General features: G+C 39.4%; 1 protein-coding gene across 1 annotated transcript in view; it reads right to left on the bottom strand.

Moving 5' to 3' along the window:
• Positions 1–17410, bottom strand: part of cdh5 (cadherin 5) — a 30216-nt gene extending 12806 nt beyond the window's left edge. The window contains exons 1-11 of the mRNA XM_053333606.1: positions 17047–17410; positions 7388–7627; positions 6763–7039; positions 6061–6183; positions 5761–5928; positions 5478–5662; positions 3231–3335; positions 2575–2717; positions 2349–2482; positions 1103–1212; positions 506–608 (exon numbers count right to left, since the gene is read on the bottom strand). Of these exons, the coding sequence (XP_053189581.1) occupies positions 506–608; positions 1103–1212; positions 2349–2482; positions 2575–2717; positions 3231–3335; positions 5478–5662; positions 5761–5928; positions 6061–6183; positions 6763–7039; positions 7388–7627 (1588 nt within the window). The 5' untranslated portion in view covers positions 17047–17410. The remainder of the gene's footprint in view (positions 1–505; positions 609–1102; positions 1213–2348; positions 2483–2574; positions 2718–3230; positions 3336–5477; positions 5663–5760; positions 5929–6060; positions 6184–6762; positions 7040–7387; positions 7628–17046) is intronic.
• Between the last annotated feature and the right edge of the window lie 221 nt (positions 17411–17631).

Below are 17631 nucleotides of genomic sequence, written 5' to 3'. Positions count from 1 at the left end.
GGATTGCCCTAAAATACTTCACAATACACATAAAACCTAAATCACTACACATACCTTCATACATATCCCAAACTTTTCCTCTTGAAACAGTTTTCCAACATACTTTTTCACATCACTTTGTTTGCACTGCAGCAGCTCTGTGCGTAACAGTGACATGTTTCTCCTACAGTCTCATGTGGGATGAGATTATAATACATACAGAGTCATCTGCAAGTCCACTGAGCCACTCGCTCTCATTATTTTCAATATTTGCTGTTGTACATTCTAGACAACACTTATGGTCCCAGACAGACTCTCTAAATCCCCCGTCTGGCTAGGAGAGTCAAAGCATGCTTTGAGAAGTTAAAATAATTTCAGCTTTCAGCAACACAGCACTGCACTTTAAATGTAGTTTCAGTTGTTGCATAGCAACAAGTGCTGAGGGCAGTGCTTCCTCCAACCACCGTTTAGAGCAACATGCAAGAACAGAAGGGTAAATGTATGCTCAGGGCACACAAAGACTTACTGCCATGATCTCTGATGGAGAAGTTGGCGCTCTCACTGGCCAGGCTGAACCTGAATTTAGCTGGCTGGTCGTCTTTGTCTGCAGCTCTCAAAATCCCAACCACCTGCAGATTTAAGACAAATAATAAAGCTGAAATATATCCATTCTGCATGCAAACGTACTTCATATGCAATGAATATGTATCATTTGCATAGGACATTTTGAGACACATGGTCTCAATTAAAATGTCACTAGATGTATCTGGTAAATTGTACCTGGATAGATGGATGGATTATAATCTAAATCTCTTCTTCACACCTTTTTAACATCCTACTATTTCCAGGATGAAGTCACTACTGTATACAGTATAATTTCACATATAATAAATAATTTACATTACATTCTACATCCACGTCTCCCAACTGCCACCCTGGTCTCCAAGTTATGACAAAGATATTAGTATCAGATTTATTTGCAAAGACTATAACTATATTACTAATCTACTGAGTTTCAGCTGATGCAGCTGATAAAGAGTCTTAATTAAAAAAAAAACAAAAAACGTTAGATCCAGTGATAACCTACTGTATAATACGTAAATACTGTAACTGTTTCTCTTACCGTCCCAGTATTGTCACTGTCACATAAGTGGATATCCTCCGCAATCAATTCAGGCGGGTTGTCATTGACGTCCTCAACTATAATATTAACTTTTACAAATGACTCCAAACCTAAAGAGGAGAGACAACAACGCACAGTTACTTGCAGTCTGCTGTAATGCTGTAATGGTGGATGTTTGTTGCAGGGCTTAAATTTTGTAATTTCACAGTGTGATGATGATGGAAACAGTCAACATGGCAGTTTAACGTGGCACAATCTTTAAAAAAAAAGAGTTTCCTGCAGAGATATACACTGTAACTCCGATGATATAATTTATGTTTTATTGAACTTAATATGACCCAAGTGTGGGAACCATTTTTATTATGCTGGTCACTCATTTTCTCATGGTCTATTTGGTGAAACTACTCAAAAATGCCATATGGAAAATCAGTTACTGCTCAGTTGCATCTTTTTCTAAAGCTTCCATATTCTAAAGTTTCTATTTTTGTAGTATTTGTGTTAATTTAATATTTTGTTTTCACGTGTGTCCTGATCTTGATCTGACAGTGATTATCCATGAAGCTGATCAGCTGTGTCTCTGTCATTAATAGAACTGATTAAGGTCAATTGACAAAGGATTTCTATTTGTAAGCTAGGGTGGGTTTTTTTTTTGTCACATTAAAGCAGCTTTTACATTTATTTTACATCAGTAACGTTCTTTTTGACATTTTCTCTTTTGATAAATGTGTGGGTCTCTTTAATGTCTCTTGTAGTGAGATTTTGAAACTATCTTTAGTACAGTACATGTACTCTATATCGAAGACCTTGTCAAGCTCAAGGGACCATTGTGTTCCTTAAACATCGTGACAAACCACTAAAATAGATCTTTGAATTTCATTCATTGCTGGTCTAAAAATATAGAGTTTGGTTTGGAAGCTGCAAGTGAACAAAGAGGCACACTAATGTGATTTTCCTGCTTACTCTCTCTTTCCTGTGTGGGTCGACCAGGTGTTGAGGCAATGTGTTAAATCTATAAAAATCCCTGTTAATATGTTGCACTCCTTTTCCTCACTAAATCCAGAAGAACTGCTCAGTGAACAACAAGAGAGAGCGTGAGTCTCTTTCTTTTTTTTTGGTCCTTTCTGACTCTCTCCCTGCATGCACATTATCGTTATTTAAAAACACACATGGTTTTCATTTTTTAATGTGAGGATCTATTGTTTTAAAGGAAACAGGATTGATAATGCAGTCTACGCCTGTGACGTACCACTTGGCTCCTCCTGCGCTTTAACTTGAAACATGTGTTTGGCCACCACCTCTCTGTCCAGAGTCCTCAGGGTGGACAGCTGACCTGTGATTGGGTCGATCTGAATCGGACAGTTCTTGTCTGAGATGGAATACCTAAACCAAGAGAGCAATAGATTATTATAACAGCAGCTTTGATGGATTAGTGACGGTATTTCTTCTTTTTAAGAGTGTGCACAGTATCGTACCTTATGGCGTTTTTGGCTCTGTCAGGATCTATGGCTGTGATTCTCCCAATGTTGTTCATCATTGATTCTTCCCTCACAGTGAAATTGTAGCTCTGCTCGGAGAACTGTGGCGGCTCGTCTACGTCCAACACCCTGATGTTCACCTGTCGGTTTAAATTCATTCACTTGTTATTTTGTCAAGATTTAAGATTTTAATGAGCTAGTATTGTTATACTGAACTTCTGTTATATTTCCTTCTACAGTGTTGTACTTTAAGCTCATCCTGTTACACATGATCATAACTGAGAGCTGCCTACTAAAGGTTGCCTGGTAGAAGTGATGACTGAGCAGGTCCACAGTTGGGAGTTGGGACTCTTCGGCTCGGCTCAAGAATACTCAGCATTTACGAAGAGAAATTAAGAAAGACCTGCTCTCCAATTTCTCCAAACGAGTGAGTTCTCAGTGTATAATTTGAGATGCCAATTTGGACTGGTTATGAGTAACACTGTTTCCTGACTAGTAAAGTAAACAATCTGATAATCAGCTGACGTCAACAATGATTTATATTGTGCTTGTGGTACAGGACATCCTCTTCTTTTCCATTCCAATGAAAAATGACAGGGTGATAATGTCTGCAGGAAGGCTTTCATTCTTCACATGTCCTGTCTGATATTTACCTGAGCTGTCTTGATAGCAGTGGCTGCGTTGTCAGCAGTATATCGCATATTTTCTTCCACCTTGACGGTAAAGGTGTAGCTGTCCTTTGTCTCATAGTCCAGAGCCTGAGGATCCAGGAAGAGGTTAATGCAAATAGTCAGAATTTCAATAAAGGCTTTTACACTACTAAAGCTTAGTAACTCTTTTTCTTCATCAGACCAGATTCTGTGCAAATATTCATTTTTTTTGGTATGAATTTTGAGCAGTTTGTGAGATTTTTTTAAAAACCACAAAGAGTTCAAATGAGTGCTAGTTAGAGCAGAATGTGAATTATCATTGTGCATAGATTACTTTGGCATTCCTCTCAACCTTGCATTGCTTGGATAATTTTGTTGCCGTGGTGATTTTTGGCAGAGAGCTTATGAATGTTCATCAAAAAGACTGAATATTGTCTCATTAATTACATGAAACAAATCAGTGTGTTTGGTGGTGGTGGTGGTGGTGGTGGTGGGGGGGCTAAATCTGATTGCACAACTAACCAGAACATCTAATTTTTGCCACAGATTAACATGCACCTCATAATCATGCTGTCCAGATCTGATGAAGCTCGGGATATATTTATAGTTATATTTATACCTGTTTATTAAAATGTGCCTTCAGTACACACTGACATCCTCTGCTCTTTCACTACAATGACGCACACTCACTCAACATTACTTTCCTTCATTAATAATGGTTCTGACCTAACTATAATGTCATCATGACCTAACTATGTCATTGGTTAACATGTCATGCCACTTGTTTCCCATCAATGAATTGAATGTGTTCTATATTTGGATTCATCCTCAAAAGTGTACGTTTTTCACATATCTTGCTCCAGCTTTTAGACTGGGAACACATTGCATTTGCACTTTATTTTTTACATGCTCAAATGCCCCTCTCGTCTTCAATGAATCGCCAGTACATTCACACCTGTGTCTGTTCACTGACACAGCTGTTGATGTCAGGTGTAAAAAGGCTCTAAATGTCACAACTCAGCTGAAATAACCTGGTTAAGCTCATACTCTGGGTCTAAGAAATGCAATAAAACACTTCATCTTTCCTCCGTCTTTAACATGTTCGCATGGAAACGCTGTATATTTCCTTTCATTTTTTCATCATCTGGCATACTGTTAGGTTTCCACTTCCATGTCAACCAATATATGGCTTTAAGCAGTGCTTACTGTCACATTTCTACCTGGATTATCATTTTTCCTCCTGTATAAGAAGCAGCCTACTGTTCACTTAAATGTTTATTTTCTGGTGGACTGTTTTATCTGTGGATGGGACACCACAGGTAGAGAGGAGTATTCTGTTAACTGGATTATGCATGGTTACAGGGATACTCAGTCGCAGGGTATCAAAGGCATGTGTAAACAGCTTAACAAGAATAAGACCTTAACCGCAGTGTGGCCGATAGCCGGCTTACTCTGTACATGTAAACAGAGCCGTTGAGAAAGATGAGAGGGGCTACAGAGCTGAGGGGCGAGTTGAGCAAAGAGAAGATTGTGGTGTGATTCGATTCCAGGCCGGCGTGGGTACAAGCTATTACAGAGCTCATTTCATTTGAATACATTTTCAGCTCTGTGATGTCCTAAATACTTTATCTGAAGAGCACAATTCAGTGAAGTAAACCTGCTAGAATTCCTGGAGGCATAAATATCTCTCCTAACCAGAAGGAAGACAGGACTTTTGGATTTGAATTCTATGTTATACATGATTGTCATCCTGCAAAAAATCTCACATTTGACATTGCAATTTTTTTATTATCTGATGTAATCCGTGGCCATACAGTTCCACCATGTGCAGCTAAGACATTATAACTATATAATGCTTCTGAAAATGTCAATACATGAGCCTTCTTGAAGTCCTGAATCCTTTCAGAGCACTGTGGCACAGATCTTTGGGCTTTTAACTGTTGGATGTTTGTAATGCTGGTGATGTTGGATTTTAAGCTTACTCTATTTTTTTCTGCTTGTCTCAAACCACTCTGAATAAAAGCATCACTTAAATACCTCAAATGTAAAATGAACATCAAATCGTAGCTTATTGTGCTGTTTGAGCATGAAGTTTTTGGGGCCTAAAACATGAAAGTGTGAATACCTACACAATACTCCCCACATAACAAATTCACTTATGCATGTTCCCACGAAAAAATATATTGTGATCAACCAAAAAAGACTCAGATTCAGAAATAAAAACAGCTTCAAAAAATGTCTGTGTCTTACCTGCTTGAGTATAATTTGGCCGTCCTTTTCACGGCTGAGTCCAGGACTAAAGATTTTTAGAACATTTTCATCAGAAATGGTGAAGATGGGCTCTTTGTTTTGGATCTGATCTTTGTCGTCCAACTTCAGGGTGCCAATGACCTCATTCAACTTGCGGTCCTCTGGGACTACCAAATCAAATTTCTCTGTGGGGAAAGTATTGTGAATATTGTAATTTGATAGATTACATAGATTTCTTCTTATTAATCATTACTAAAGTTTTGCATAACACTCTGTTCCTTACTTTGGGTGAAAGAAGCAAAGTTGTCGTTGGCGTCTAAGATGGTGATTTTGACAGAGGTGGTGGCTGTGCTGCCAGTAGCTATTCCTCCCATGTCCTGAGCCTGAACCACCACCATATAATGACTCTTGGTTTCCCGATCCAGCGTATTTGTATTGCAGATGATCACACCTACAGGCAGACAGTGAGAGAGACAGATAGAGGTGTTATCCTTGAGGTCATATTCCAGTAAAAATAGGTTGTACATCTACAGCCAGACAATGCAAGGTACAATCTTCTTGGATGTCAGTGCAGCCAATCTACCTGTGAGGCTGTCGATGGTGAACTTAGAATGGTCTCCTTCTTTGATCAAGGAGTACCTCAAATCGCCATTACGAGTGGTGGGGTCATCGGCATCGGTCGCCTTTACCTCGACTACTCTAGTTCCTAGATGAAGAAGGTCAATGTAAAAAATCATTTGCATCATCAGTAAGACATCAGTGTGTCACAGAAATGTCCAGGAGGTTAATTTTGTAAACAAAAAAAATTCCTTCCATTAAGTATTTTGGCTGTTGAGCTGATTTATGCATTATGATTATGTGCTAAGATGTGTGTTATTTAAGTGACCAATGTGCCTTTTTTCACAGTAGGATGTGCTAATGATTGTGACAGGTGCTGACAGTATGTTTCATTTTCTGCTAGAGTTTTCACAGTCCAGTCTATTTTTAATCTAAATTGCTATTGGACAGAAAATTTAAAATATGTCCTTGCATTAACAGAAACTTTGTTCCGTAAGAATTTTTTTGATTAATGGTCTCTTGTCTTCTCATTGAGCTTGGGCTAGGTTGGGAACCATTGATGTTGTGGGCCTTTAAAGTCCATATAGGGATATACATATAAATCTGATTTGACTGTCATCTCTGTATTCTGTAACATATTGAAAAACAAAAACCCTGAGCAACATTTCAACATGCTATCAACCTCTGATGATTTTCAAGTAATTATATCAACAGTAACCCTGCTTACCTATTGGAGACCTCTCCATAACGGATCCATTGAACGTGGAGAAAACAGGGACATTGTCATTAATATCTGTCACCTGGACGACAAATTCTCCAGTGTCCTCAATCACTCTGCCGTTCCCATCCAGTATCCTGGCTTTTAGGTGGTATAGGGCCCTCTCTTCTCTGTCTAGGCTTCTTGTTACAAACAGGTCTCCTTTTTCATCCACCACGAAGATGTCGTTTGCTCCATCACCTGTTATTTCAAACCTCCTGACCGCTGCGTCCGTACTTGACTTTAGCTGTAAATGAAAACAAAAGGGTTTATTGTCTTATAGTGAGGAGTGAGATCAAGGTGTATTGTCTTATAGTGAAGAGTGAGGACAACCTTCCAGTAAATAAAAAACTCTGGAAAAAAATTGAGTATTTGGACAGAATTTCTGAAATATTCATCAAAGAGCTAGTTAGAAACAAGTTAATGCCCCAGATTCTTGGCATGGTGCAGCATCAAACTGAATGGAAATGACAGAAATATACATTTCCTTTCCCTTCAGATAGCCATGACAAGGAGAAATAAATCCAAAAACCTTGTCGGATTGTTTTAGTTGTCAGCTTCGAACAGCAGGTTCAAAATGCTTTTCTTAAAGTACCTTTCCTATCCTTTCGGGGCCTGTGCCAGGTTTCTCCTCTTCCACATAGTATGAATTCCAGATCCACTCTCTCTTCTGCCTGAACAGGACAGGATAGTTCTCCTTCCTAACAATCTCAGCGGGTCCTTGCTTCTTGGCATCCACCACAGGAAGGCCTGAGTCTTCAGAGATGCCAAGAGAGACGGACAAGGCCATGATGGCCGTAAGCCCTGTAGTCCACAGCCGAAGCCAAGCCATCATCTAGGACAGGAGAGTGGGGAAAGGCATGGTTACAAGACGAGGGAGGAACGAGGGGACACAGGGGGGTAGTGAGGGTGGAAGAATGAATAAGGGTGAGAGAAGGAAGACAGGAATAAGATGTGAGAGCGTAGAGATGAGTATGAAGGGAGAGGAAATGAGAGAGGAGAGAGGGAGCAGAAAATAAGAGAGAGGAGATCACATTAAAACCACTTATCAGCCGTGGACAGACCCCTTCACTGTGCCAGGGTGAGAGACTCAGAGTGAAGGCCAAGGACTCGCTGTCCCCTTACAGTTCGCAGCTGAGCTCGAGGTCTAGCTATCATTTAGGACCAGGGCTCTTAAACCTTTTCAGCCAGGGACCCAAATGAAACATTTAACCTCTTATCAGGGGACCTGGGCTGAAAGCATATCACTACTGTGGTCATATGGGGATCTATTAAACATAGGCCTGTGACCCATTTTAGGTCCTGACCCACCACTGGTATAGCATGAGAGAGAGAGAGAGTGAGAGAGAGAGAGAGAGAGAGAGAGAGAGAGAGAGAGAGAGAGAGAGAGAGAGAGAGAGAGAGAGAGAGAGAGAGAGAGAGAGAGAGAGAGAGAGAGAGAGAGTGAGAGAGTGAGAGAGAGAGAGAGAGAGTGAGAGAGTGAGAGAGAGAGAGAGAGAGAGAGAGAAAGAGAGAGAAAGAGAGAGAGAAAATAAAGAGGAGAGACAGCCAAAAAGAGACAGACAGAGGAGTTGACATTAAAACCACTTAGGATGTCTGTCTTTATCAGCCATTAGAAAGGCCATGTACCATGAAGGGACCGTTTGACATTTTGAATTTTTGATTGGTATTTCCCCCCCCCCCCCTTTTACTACAACAAACATCAAATTGTGTGGAAAAAAAGAAAGAATGTGGGTACAAACCAGTAAGGGCTTTGTTACTGATACCAGTTGTTGATTCAAATAGCATTATTAGCAAGAGTTTTATCCAATTTTGTTGTCAGTTTTGTACAATCAATTTTAAATTATGTCCCAACAGACATTAGTGATTTGTCAAAGAAAATGCATCCACATGTGTTTCAATGAGTCAACTGCCTTTGGACGACATGGGTCCCAGAACAGAGGGCAAAATGAATACATTGCAATCGTCATAATGCAATTTTTTCTGGCGACAGATTGCACAGCATTGGCCAACACAAATAAGAACAAGCACGAATTCCTGGTAGATTCTACTGTTTACTTTGAGATCATCGAGATCGAGGATGAAATTCTTTGTAATAAAAGGGTTGTGAAATCCTGTCATATGATATTAAAAACTGCTGTGTGTAGAGTTTCAACATTAGATAAGCCTTCAAACTCATGGATTTATTACTATCATTACTTTTTATTTCTTTGCCGTGCAGAGAGAGAAAAGAAAGACAAAAATATTTCACAATTTGAAATCTTAGAGCTTATGATGACACTGGGGGAAAGCCAGGGGATCAAGAGTGTTCACAAATAACATGATTGTCTGAACCAAATTTATTTAATGGCCACCATCCAACCATCTATTTTACTCGAAAACCACAAATGTCAACCAAGAAACATCATTTGAGTTTATCCTCTGGGCAACATGAATGTTTAAGCCAAAATTTTTGCCAATCCAAGTAATTGGTGTAAAGATATTTCACTGGATATACAGTATGTAGGGAAAGTAAGGGGATTACCAACATCTGTATGGTCTATCCTCTGAGGGTCATGAATTCATGAATCAAAATTGTATAGCAATCCATCTGATAGTTGTTGAGATATTTCAGTCTGCAGCATGTTTAAAAATCAAAGCAATGTCACAACAGATATTAACACATATTCACTCTAATACTGCATAGAGTTGCAAATGTAACCCATTTTAACTAAACAATGACAGGCCAACAACTTTAAAAACTCCACAGCTGACTGCAAACACTGTCTCATGACCTCCAATTTAAAGGGTAATTTTACTTCATACACCATTGATATTCACTTCTTTCTTGGATCAGTGTCCACTAATAAAACAAATAAACTGTCCTAAGAGAAGGGAGTAACTCATATTAAAGTTAAAGTTGAAACCTTTTTTAATTTTAAATCAAACAGCCGCCTCATCTGATTTATGGCTTATGATTGATAAGGGTGTTTGGGGAGTTTTCACTGTCTTTCATTGACCCTCTCCTCCCAAGAAAAACCACACCATGTGTCATAAATTCAGTCGCCAAGAACAACCTATTGATACATTTCTATGACTGACACCATCCAACAGCTGTATTAATTATGACTCAGGGAAGTTATGCAGTTCCTTATTAGGAGGAGGCAGATTAGAGGGATGGCTATAGTTAAATTAGATGGATAAAAAGTGGACTTAGCTGTAGTTGTTCCTGCTTGCAAGCCATTTTCAGACTATTCAACCCCAAATAAAAGACACATAAAAACCAGCAGTCTTTTAAAAACTTTAGCTTCTTCTCCAGTTCCTTTTTGATTGTTTCTTCCTCCTTCGTCTCTCTCTCTCTCTCTCTCTCTCTCTCTCTACCCCATCCTTCCTGTCTCCCCCCACTGGGCTCTATCTAATAAAGCAGAAATGCCACTGAAATAATCTTCAAAACATTTTAGACTGTATGTGCTCTGTACTCCAGTAGATATCTCAGCGCAGCCCTGTGCCATCCCAGTAGACAGATTAGAGCATCTTATTGTCTCCCAGCCATTAGCAGCAGGGAGGGAGAATGAGAGATTATGATGAGGGGATTATACTGGCACAAAGACTTCTCCCTCTAATGGCCTAATCTCGTATTCTGCTGACCTCCCCTGACCTCTTCACACGGCTCCCCACAAATCAGCTCAAATAAAGACTCAACAGTGATTTTTGGCCTTTAGTTTGCATCCTTTTGTTTGTTTTTCATTTTTCCTCTTGTGTTTTTTGATTCTTTGTTTAATTTCTTTTCAGTACTAAATTAATTAAACAGAAAAAGCGCCAACTTTTACTGCTATTTTCTATTGACTTCTGAATGTAAGTGTGAATAGTTGCTGATAGTACCTGTTTTTCTGATTGTGGATGTTCTATATCTATTTGCATGAACTCATTGGCAACGTGAAATAATCACAACTCAATTAAAATTTAACACTGACGACAGGATATATTCATCTCATATCTTACTTTAACACTTTGTTCTATTCGGGAAACTTCAGCTGCACTTTTCTGTATATATTTAGCATCGCTCTGTTGGCTTAGTTTAGTTTATTTCAGTTCAATGTGTCAGTATGCAAACACATCACAGACGTCGAGAGTAACTGATTGCATTCGGTTTCATCAAACATCGCAGTCTTCACTAAAACTTCACACGTTCACTTCACACTACAGCTTGAGACCAAATATTTTCCCTGTGATGTCCTTCTCTTCACCCTGCTTAGCTTTAACTGTGCGTCAACCCATATCCTTCCTCTAACATGTCCTGGACAAACAAAGTAATCACTGTCTCTGCTGTACATGCATGTTCCCACATAGAGGTTACGTAGAGCTAACAGATAGAGTTAGAGTTCTTAAATGACTTTGGATTAAACAAATATTAAACTACATTTGAGGATATTGAGATATTTCGGTGGTTTTAAGCATAGGCAGAAGATTAAGAGAAACAACATGACTAACTTTAACTGAAACTGATTAACAGGCTAAATTTGAGCCTTAGGTCATTCAGTAATACTGTAATTCATGCAGCAGTCATTAATTTCAGAGATTAAATCAAAATAACTAAAAGTAACTGGTTAGCTGTCTGTGGCTGGACTTTATAGACTGGTTGTTTTATGTTTCTTCTTATTTTTAGTTATACTGCTACTAGTGCTGTTAACGTTTGCCCTGATTCAAGGGGAAGTTAAAAGTTGATAAAATTCTCGTGTTGGGTTGAATTGTGTTGAGTCACATAAAATCATTATGAGCTGGGATGGGATTTGGGGAATAAGAAGTGCTGCTACTGCTGTTGCATAATGAAAGTTTGAGATGGTATCTAACATGTTAGACACAGACTTTTCCTCGCCGTCCCATACAACATCTTACTCACGCATACAGTATACGACAACATCCTACGACTGCCTAATTTCTGTGATGACAAATCCGTTGGGGGCATTTTCCCTAAATGGGCATTTTTTAAAACAACATTTCAAAGGCCGGCGTCTTACTCCTCCCCTCCTATCAGCAACAGGAAGTGTAAACACAATGCCTTCTGGGAAATGCCATGAGCCTTGTTAATAAAGGGTCATCATTAGTAAGTGGACACACCCTTCCTGGTATTCAGAAACAGCAGCTGACTGCATGTGTTTCTCAGTTTCTAACTTTTCGGGTCTGCCATTCATTACTCTGGATTGTGTCTCTTTCATCTTCTGTCTCACTTTGTCCCTCACCTGACAGTCTCTGACTCACTGCTTTGGTCTCTTACTGTCCACACTCTCCATCTCGCTGTGTGTCCACCTATTTTTTTCTTAATACTGTCAATCGTTTGACAATTTCTCTAATTCCCTCTTGTTGAATCTCTGCAGATGAATCTTGTTTTTCACAGCCTATTTCTGTCTCCTGTCTATCATTCCCCTTTTTTCCTTTTCTCACCTTTTTTCATCACCTTTCCCTCCTTTTCATCCCTGTCACTCTCTTTACCTCACCTTCAGAATGGATTTAGCACCTCATGAGATGGTGTTAAGGATGAACAGGCCTAGAAAAACTTAGTCTAACAACTTTTTATAGTCGTGATTTAGCTTCAGTTTCATTCTGCATCATTATGATAGAAGAAGATGAAATATGGTAAATGAGGTATGCTCAGATAGTATGTAAACAGTTTTATTTATACACTTGTTTGTACCTGTCATGTTCGTTTATGCTGGAAGTTGTTATGATAATCAACTTTTTAATTTTCTTCTCAACTGAAAGTGTCATGCATACAAATCTCACTTCAGGATTATACAAAGTTATTTACCACATCATTTATCAAAGGCATCTTTCAGCGGTATGGAGAATAAATAACATCCAGGAATATCTGTAATTACATCTGTACATTATCCGCAGGCAAGGGAGTGTGTGCAAGTGTGACAGAGAAGCAGAAACAGACAGACGCAGAGATACAGTTGTCATTCTCTGGGATGTTTTGTGACTGGCAGACAGGTCTGACCTAGTTTCAGTCTACTAAAGGCTAAAGCACAGAAACGAGTCAACAAGACTTCATAATCCTGGCGGGTCATTGAAGTTCACGCTCAAGTCTTGTTGTGTCACTACGGTGTTTTTAAGACAGAAATACAAATCTGGTTTTGGTGGGATGAGGGAAGTATCTGTCTTTTGTCCATGTTATCTGTATGTCATGCGTTTTGAACAACTCTTTGACACATAAACTGAAGTCACAAGAAGTAACTTTTTTGTACAGCTCCAACTGCAATCATTCAAAGGAAAGTGTGATATTAAATGTATTTCTTTATTTTCTTTTTAATATAAAAAAAAGAAAAACATGTGGCTCAGGGATTCACAAATTCATCTGATAACTGGCAGGAAATTTGAAGTCCATGTCCCACTCAACACAAAAATAAAAGGAATTTGTAGATACAAGAGGAATCTACTGATGTTTCAGATCTTATCGATGCCTTTATCTCACATGTGTTTCTAATTGTGAATAGGTCTGCCAGTTTGCTCATTAGCTGCTTCCCCAGTTGAAAAAAAACAACCACGCCAATCAGCATTATGTGTTCAGGCTTTTAAATGAGGACAAAAGAAAAGTGGTGACATATTGCTTAACTGCAGCAATAAATGTAGCTGTAAATTGACTCAGAAATAGCAACTCTTAAACCTCTGCGATTGACATTAAAAACTTTATCTGCTTCAAGCAGCCGCTACCACGGCTGAAAATAACATCCGAGGGATGGATACATCACTCATTTGTGTCAAAACAACAACCTATGAAAATGCTTTATATAATGAAGACACACAATAATAAGGTGAAAGAAAATTGCAATTCAGTTTGATTATGAGTGAGTCTGAACACTATCTCACCAACAACTTGGATATTCACAGTCCCCAGATGATTATTCCTTAAGATTTTATTGACTCCTCTCCTCTAAAACCTCTGTTCTGATTGCGGTGGATCATCAGCTCGCTGTGCTACATAGCAATACATTGTACATTGTACATTTCTCACAAAGCTTTAGTTCAGTTATTACACATCAAAATCTAGTGGGCAGATCACCATGAAAGATGTTGAGCACATTCATGCTCCCTAAAAGATGAACACTTTCCATTTTGGACACTGTGAGCTTTTCCTCTTGCTCTTAGTACACACAACATTTTCCAGATTGCAGTGAAATGAATGATCCCCAGAGGATAAACCTTGTGACAGTAATAGTCACATGATCTTTTCTATGCACCCGAATATTAAAATTTAAACTTGTACAAAGTTAGCCTCTGGCATGATGTAAAAGGCTGATTAGTATTTTGTGATACACTTCAGTAGAAGAACCTGTTTATGTGCGGTTATTCCATTATCTGGGGTCCACCCTGAGGTCAGTTTTGACAGGGGCGTTTCCAAATATGCTGCTCGGTTTGTAACTGTGCTTTCCAAAACCATTACAAATCACTGTTAAAAATAACTATGTTTTATGGTGTGACAAGGCTGTGGACACACCAAACCTTAGGCATGGAAACCTCTTGATTAGGATTAGGGAATCATGGTTTGGTTTAAAATGATTCCCTTGAAGTCCAGTGTGGCTTACAGTTAAAGTTAGGCAACCTTTGTCATCAAGGCAACAGTAAATACTATAGCAATCAAGGTTATGTTTTTAAAAGAACTGCCCCAGGGCTATCTATGTAGCATCCACTCAACCTGCCACCTCCTAATATGGACATTTGTCACCTTACGTCGACGTCATCTGAACTGCGTCACTTCTCCGGGGTCATAAGTACAACGGCTGCTAGATGCTGTCTGTCACCCAAACTAACTATAGGCTGAATTTTTGACCTATACTGTTGTTTTCCTTGTGAAGACGGTCTGTTTCAAAGCCTCAAATCTGTGATGTTTAATCACCGAGCAGCTTCCAACAATCTGTCTACCAGCAAGTCACACTAGGAACCGCTATTACACCCTCACACACAGACATTCACTTGCGCACACACACTCACCCACACACACACCCACACACTGTCCTCACTAACACTCTTGTCATGTCACAGAGTGTATTCATGCTCTGAATGGTCTTCACGGATTCGCTAGTTAATTGTATTTTCTTTCACAATCAGACAAATCAGATCTGATCATAGTGAACCAATTATGAATGATGTCAGCCAACTATAAACTGGCAGTAATGACCAACAGTAATCTGAAAATAATTTAGAGCCAAGCGTGTTATCCACATTGGTTTTGGCTCAGCTGTCAGGCTTAGCCTTTGCTGTGGGCAAAAGCTCCAACTACACCACCTCCAATAGTGGAAATGGTAACAGAGCCAAATTATGGAGAATTGAGATTTCCTGTTCATGTTAACCATGCTGTGAATGATCATATAATTTATGTGTTAAAATTAATATATTGCAGATGTTTTCTTCTGATTTTTCTTCCACCAAAAACATCATGATTGCAGGTGGAGTTGATTGGCTCTTGCTAATAAATAAATAAATGTTTAAATCAGTCCAATCAGCCCAAGTTTGTAGCATTTCAAAGCTGTGGAGCAATTAGAGTAGCCTTCAAATGCATCAAGAGATTTCCTATCATTTTTTATGTATTTCCTTTTGTTTTCCTATTATCCTAATTACGTTTTGAAGCTTACACATTATTCATGTAGTAGAATATGGAGGGGGAAAAAAACAAAAACTCTCCTCTCTCTGGGTGACTGAATATCTTTATCGATCCATTCCTTGGGGATAAAACTGATTTTAAAACATTATACTAGAAAATTAAAGATTGTTCAAATACAAGCTAAAATATGGTTTATTATGTGAAATGTAGAACACAGGTCAGTCACTGAAAATAACTGGGTCTTTCAGTAGTAATCAGCAACTTGCAGCTGAGCTAACATCGCCACAGCTGGACAGCTTGTCAACCACTCTGACATATATCTGAATGAATGAATGGCTCTAATCATGAGTCTTGTGTGTGTGTGTGTGTGTGTGTGTTTGTGTGTGCGTGTCTGTATGTGTATGTGTGGGAGGGTGAAGTCTCCCAGATGGCACCCAAAGGATTTTCCCTGATAGTTCCCTCTCCAGGAATTAGACCACTGGGTTTAGTTGCATCAACGGCTTTCGACGTAACAACCAAATCAAATCACCTCTGTCGCTCGGGGCAATGAATCCAGACCCACAAAGAAAATCCACCACTCAGTGCCAAGTAACAATTCCCACACAGTACACAGAGTAGAGTAGACAAAAAATAATAAATACTTAGCATTGTAATAGAATTCAGGACAACTACAGAGCAAAGTAGAGCTTCAGAAATCATCTAATGATTCTCTCAAACACCCTCTCAACAAAAATGAGTATTTGAATTGAGATCATCTTGTAAAGTGTTATGTTGTCTACTTATTTGTGTGACATAAACTGTTGAAGAATGAAGAGTCTCATCTGAAAAATGAGGGAAATCTTCAGCTCACAAAATGACACCACTCAACTGACAAGCTCTCTGCTACTTTGGAAATAATAAATGCTGTCATCAATACTTTATAGTCACACTAATGTGACATGAAGTTGACAGTTTGTGAGGATTTTTCTCTCCTCTCCCTCTCTCTCTCTCTCTCTCTCTCTCTCTCTCTCTCTCTCTCTCTCTCTCTCTCTCTCTCTCTCTCTAAATGAACAGCTGAAGACCGCCTAGTTGGATTTAGTTTTCTTTTTAATTTTCTTTTCCAGCTCTGACCACAGATCATCACTGTATCATCTTGATGGTCACAGCCGTCTGTCTTCAGGAATGACAGTCCAGCCTCTGGGAGGTGAGGGTTGGATGGGAGAAGGAGGGGGGCGGGGGGGGTGCAGCGCTCAATTACAGCATTCAAATCTACACCGAGCTGTCCGAGATCATTGGCATAACATATGTGAACGGTGACGGGGGCGACAGCCTGTCCGTAAAGGGATTATAACCATCATTTCAAGTTATTTCTGTATGTTCTCCCAGACAGTTTGACCAGTATTCATGAGCTTTTCACCCTGGAGTGTCTATGAAAGTAATTGGGGGCGTTCAGGTGACATTGTTCTGGTTACGCTTCTGCTTTTCAATCAGAAAGAAATCTCTATATTCACACTCTGCTCTGGAAATATTTAAATCTTTACATAAATGTCTGTGTCTGTTTAGAGCACCTTGGCCATCTGTTCACACTCACATACACACACACACACACACACACACACACACATGCATAGTTGTGCAATCCTTCTTTCTTTTACAGTTATCCCACACCTACAAAAAAAAAAACCCTGAAAACTTACCACAGAGATGGAAAGTCCAAGGATCAGACCTCTGTTTTTGGTTCAAAACGAATCCAAATCCTTCAAGGTGTGCTGCCTCGTTCACTCAAACTGTTGTTTCTTCTTCACTACCTTGGCAGGTTGTGTTAGAAATTAGCAGCTGATAGGTGGTTGTCTACTCAACAGAGAGTAAAATCACCTACTGAATCAACTCTTCCTCGCTCTTGCACTCTCCTCTCTTGTCAGCTGGTTTCCCTGGTGTAAAAAGAGAGCAGCAGGTGTTGTTGTACAGGCAGAGATTTCTCTCTCAGCTTGTTTTTTTCTTTACCAGGTGTTTGGTACAAATCCTTTTCTGGACTGTGGACCAGATAATAAAGTAGATGATGAAGAATGAGTTGATCCCAGAACTGGATTTCCAAAGAGAAACTCTGTGAGAGTCAAAAAGCGACAAACAGGGAGATATTTCAGTTATCTCTTCCTGTGTAAAGTTTTTCACCCCGAAATGTCTTTATCGCCCTGTTCCCCTCCTCGGGTTGTTAACAATTTTCCTCAGGTGAGACTCCAACAGGTTCGGAGCCTCTCTTTTCTTCCTGTCTTCTCCGATGT

This window comes from Scomber japonicus, chromosome 14, assembly GCF_027409825.1.
Source record: "Scomber japonicus isolate fScoJap1 chromosome 14, fScoJap1.pri, whole genome shotgun sequence".
In the NCBI taxonomy this organism is placed as follows: domain Eukaryota; kingdom Metazoa; phylum Chordata; class Actinopteri; order Scombriformes; family Scombridae; genus Scomber; species Scomber japonicus.
The sequence above is the reverse complement of the archived record's forward strand: the minus strand, read 5'-3'. Positions and strand labels throughout refer to the sequence as shown.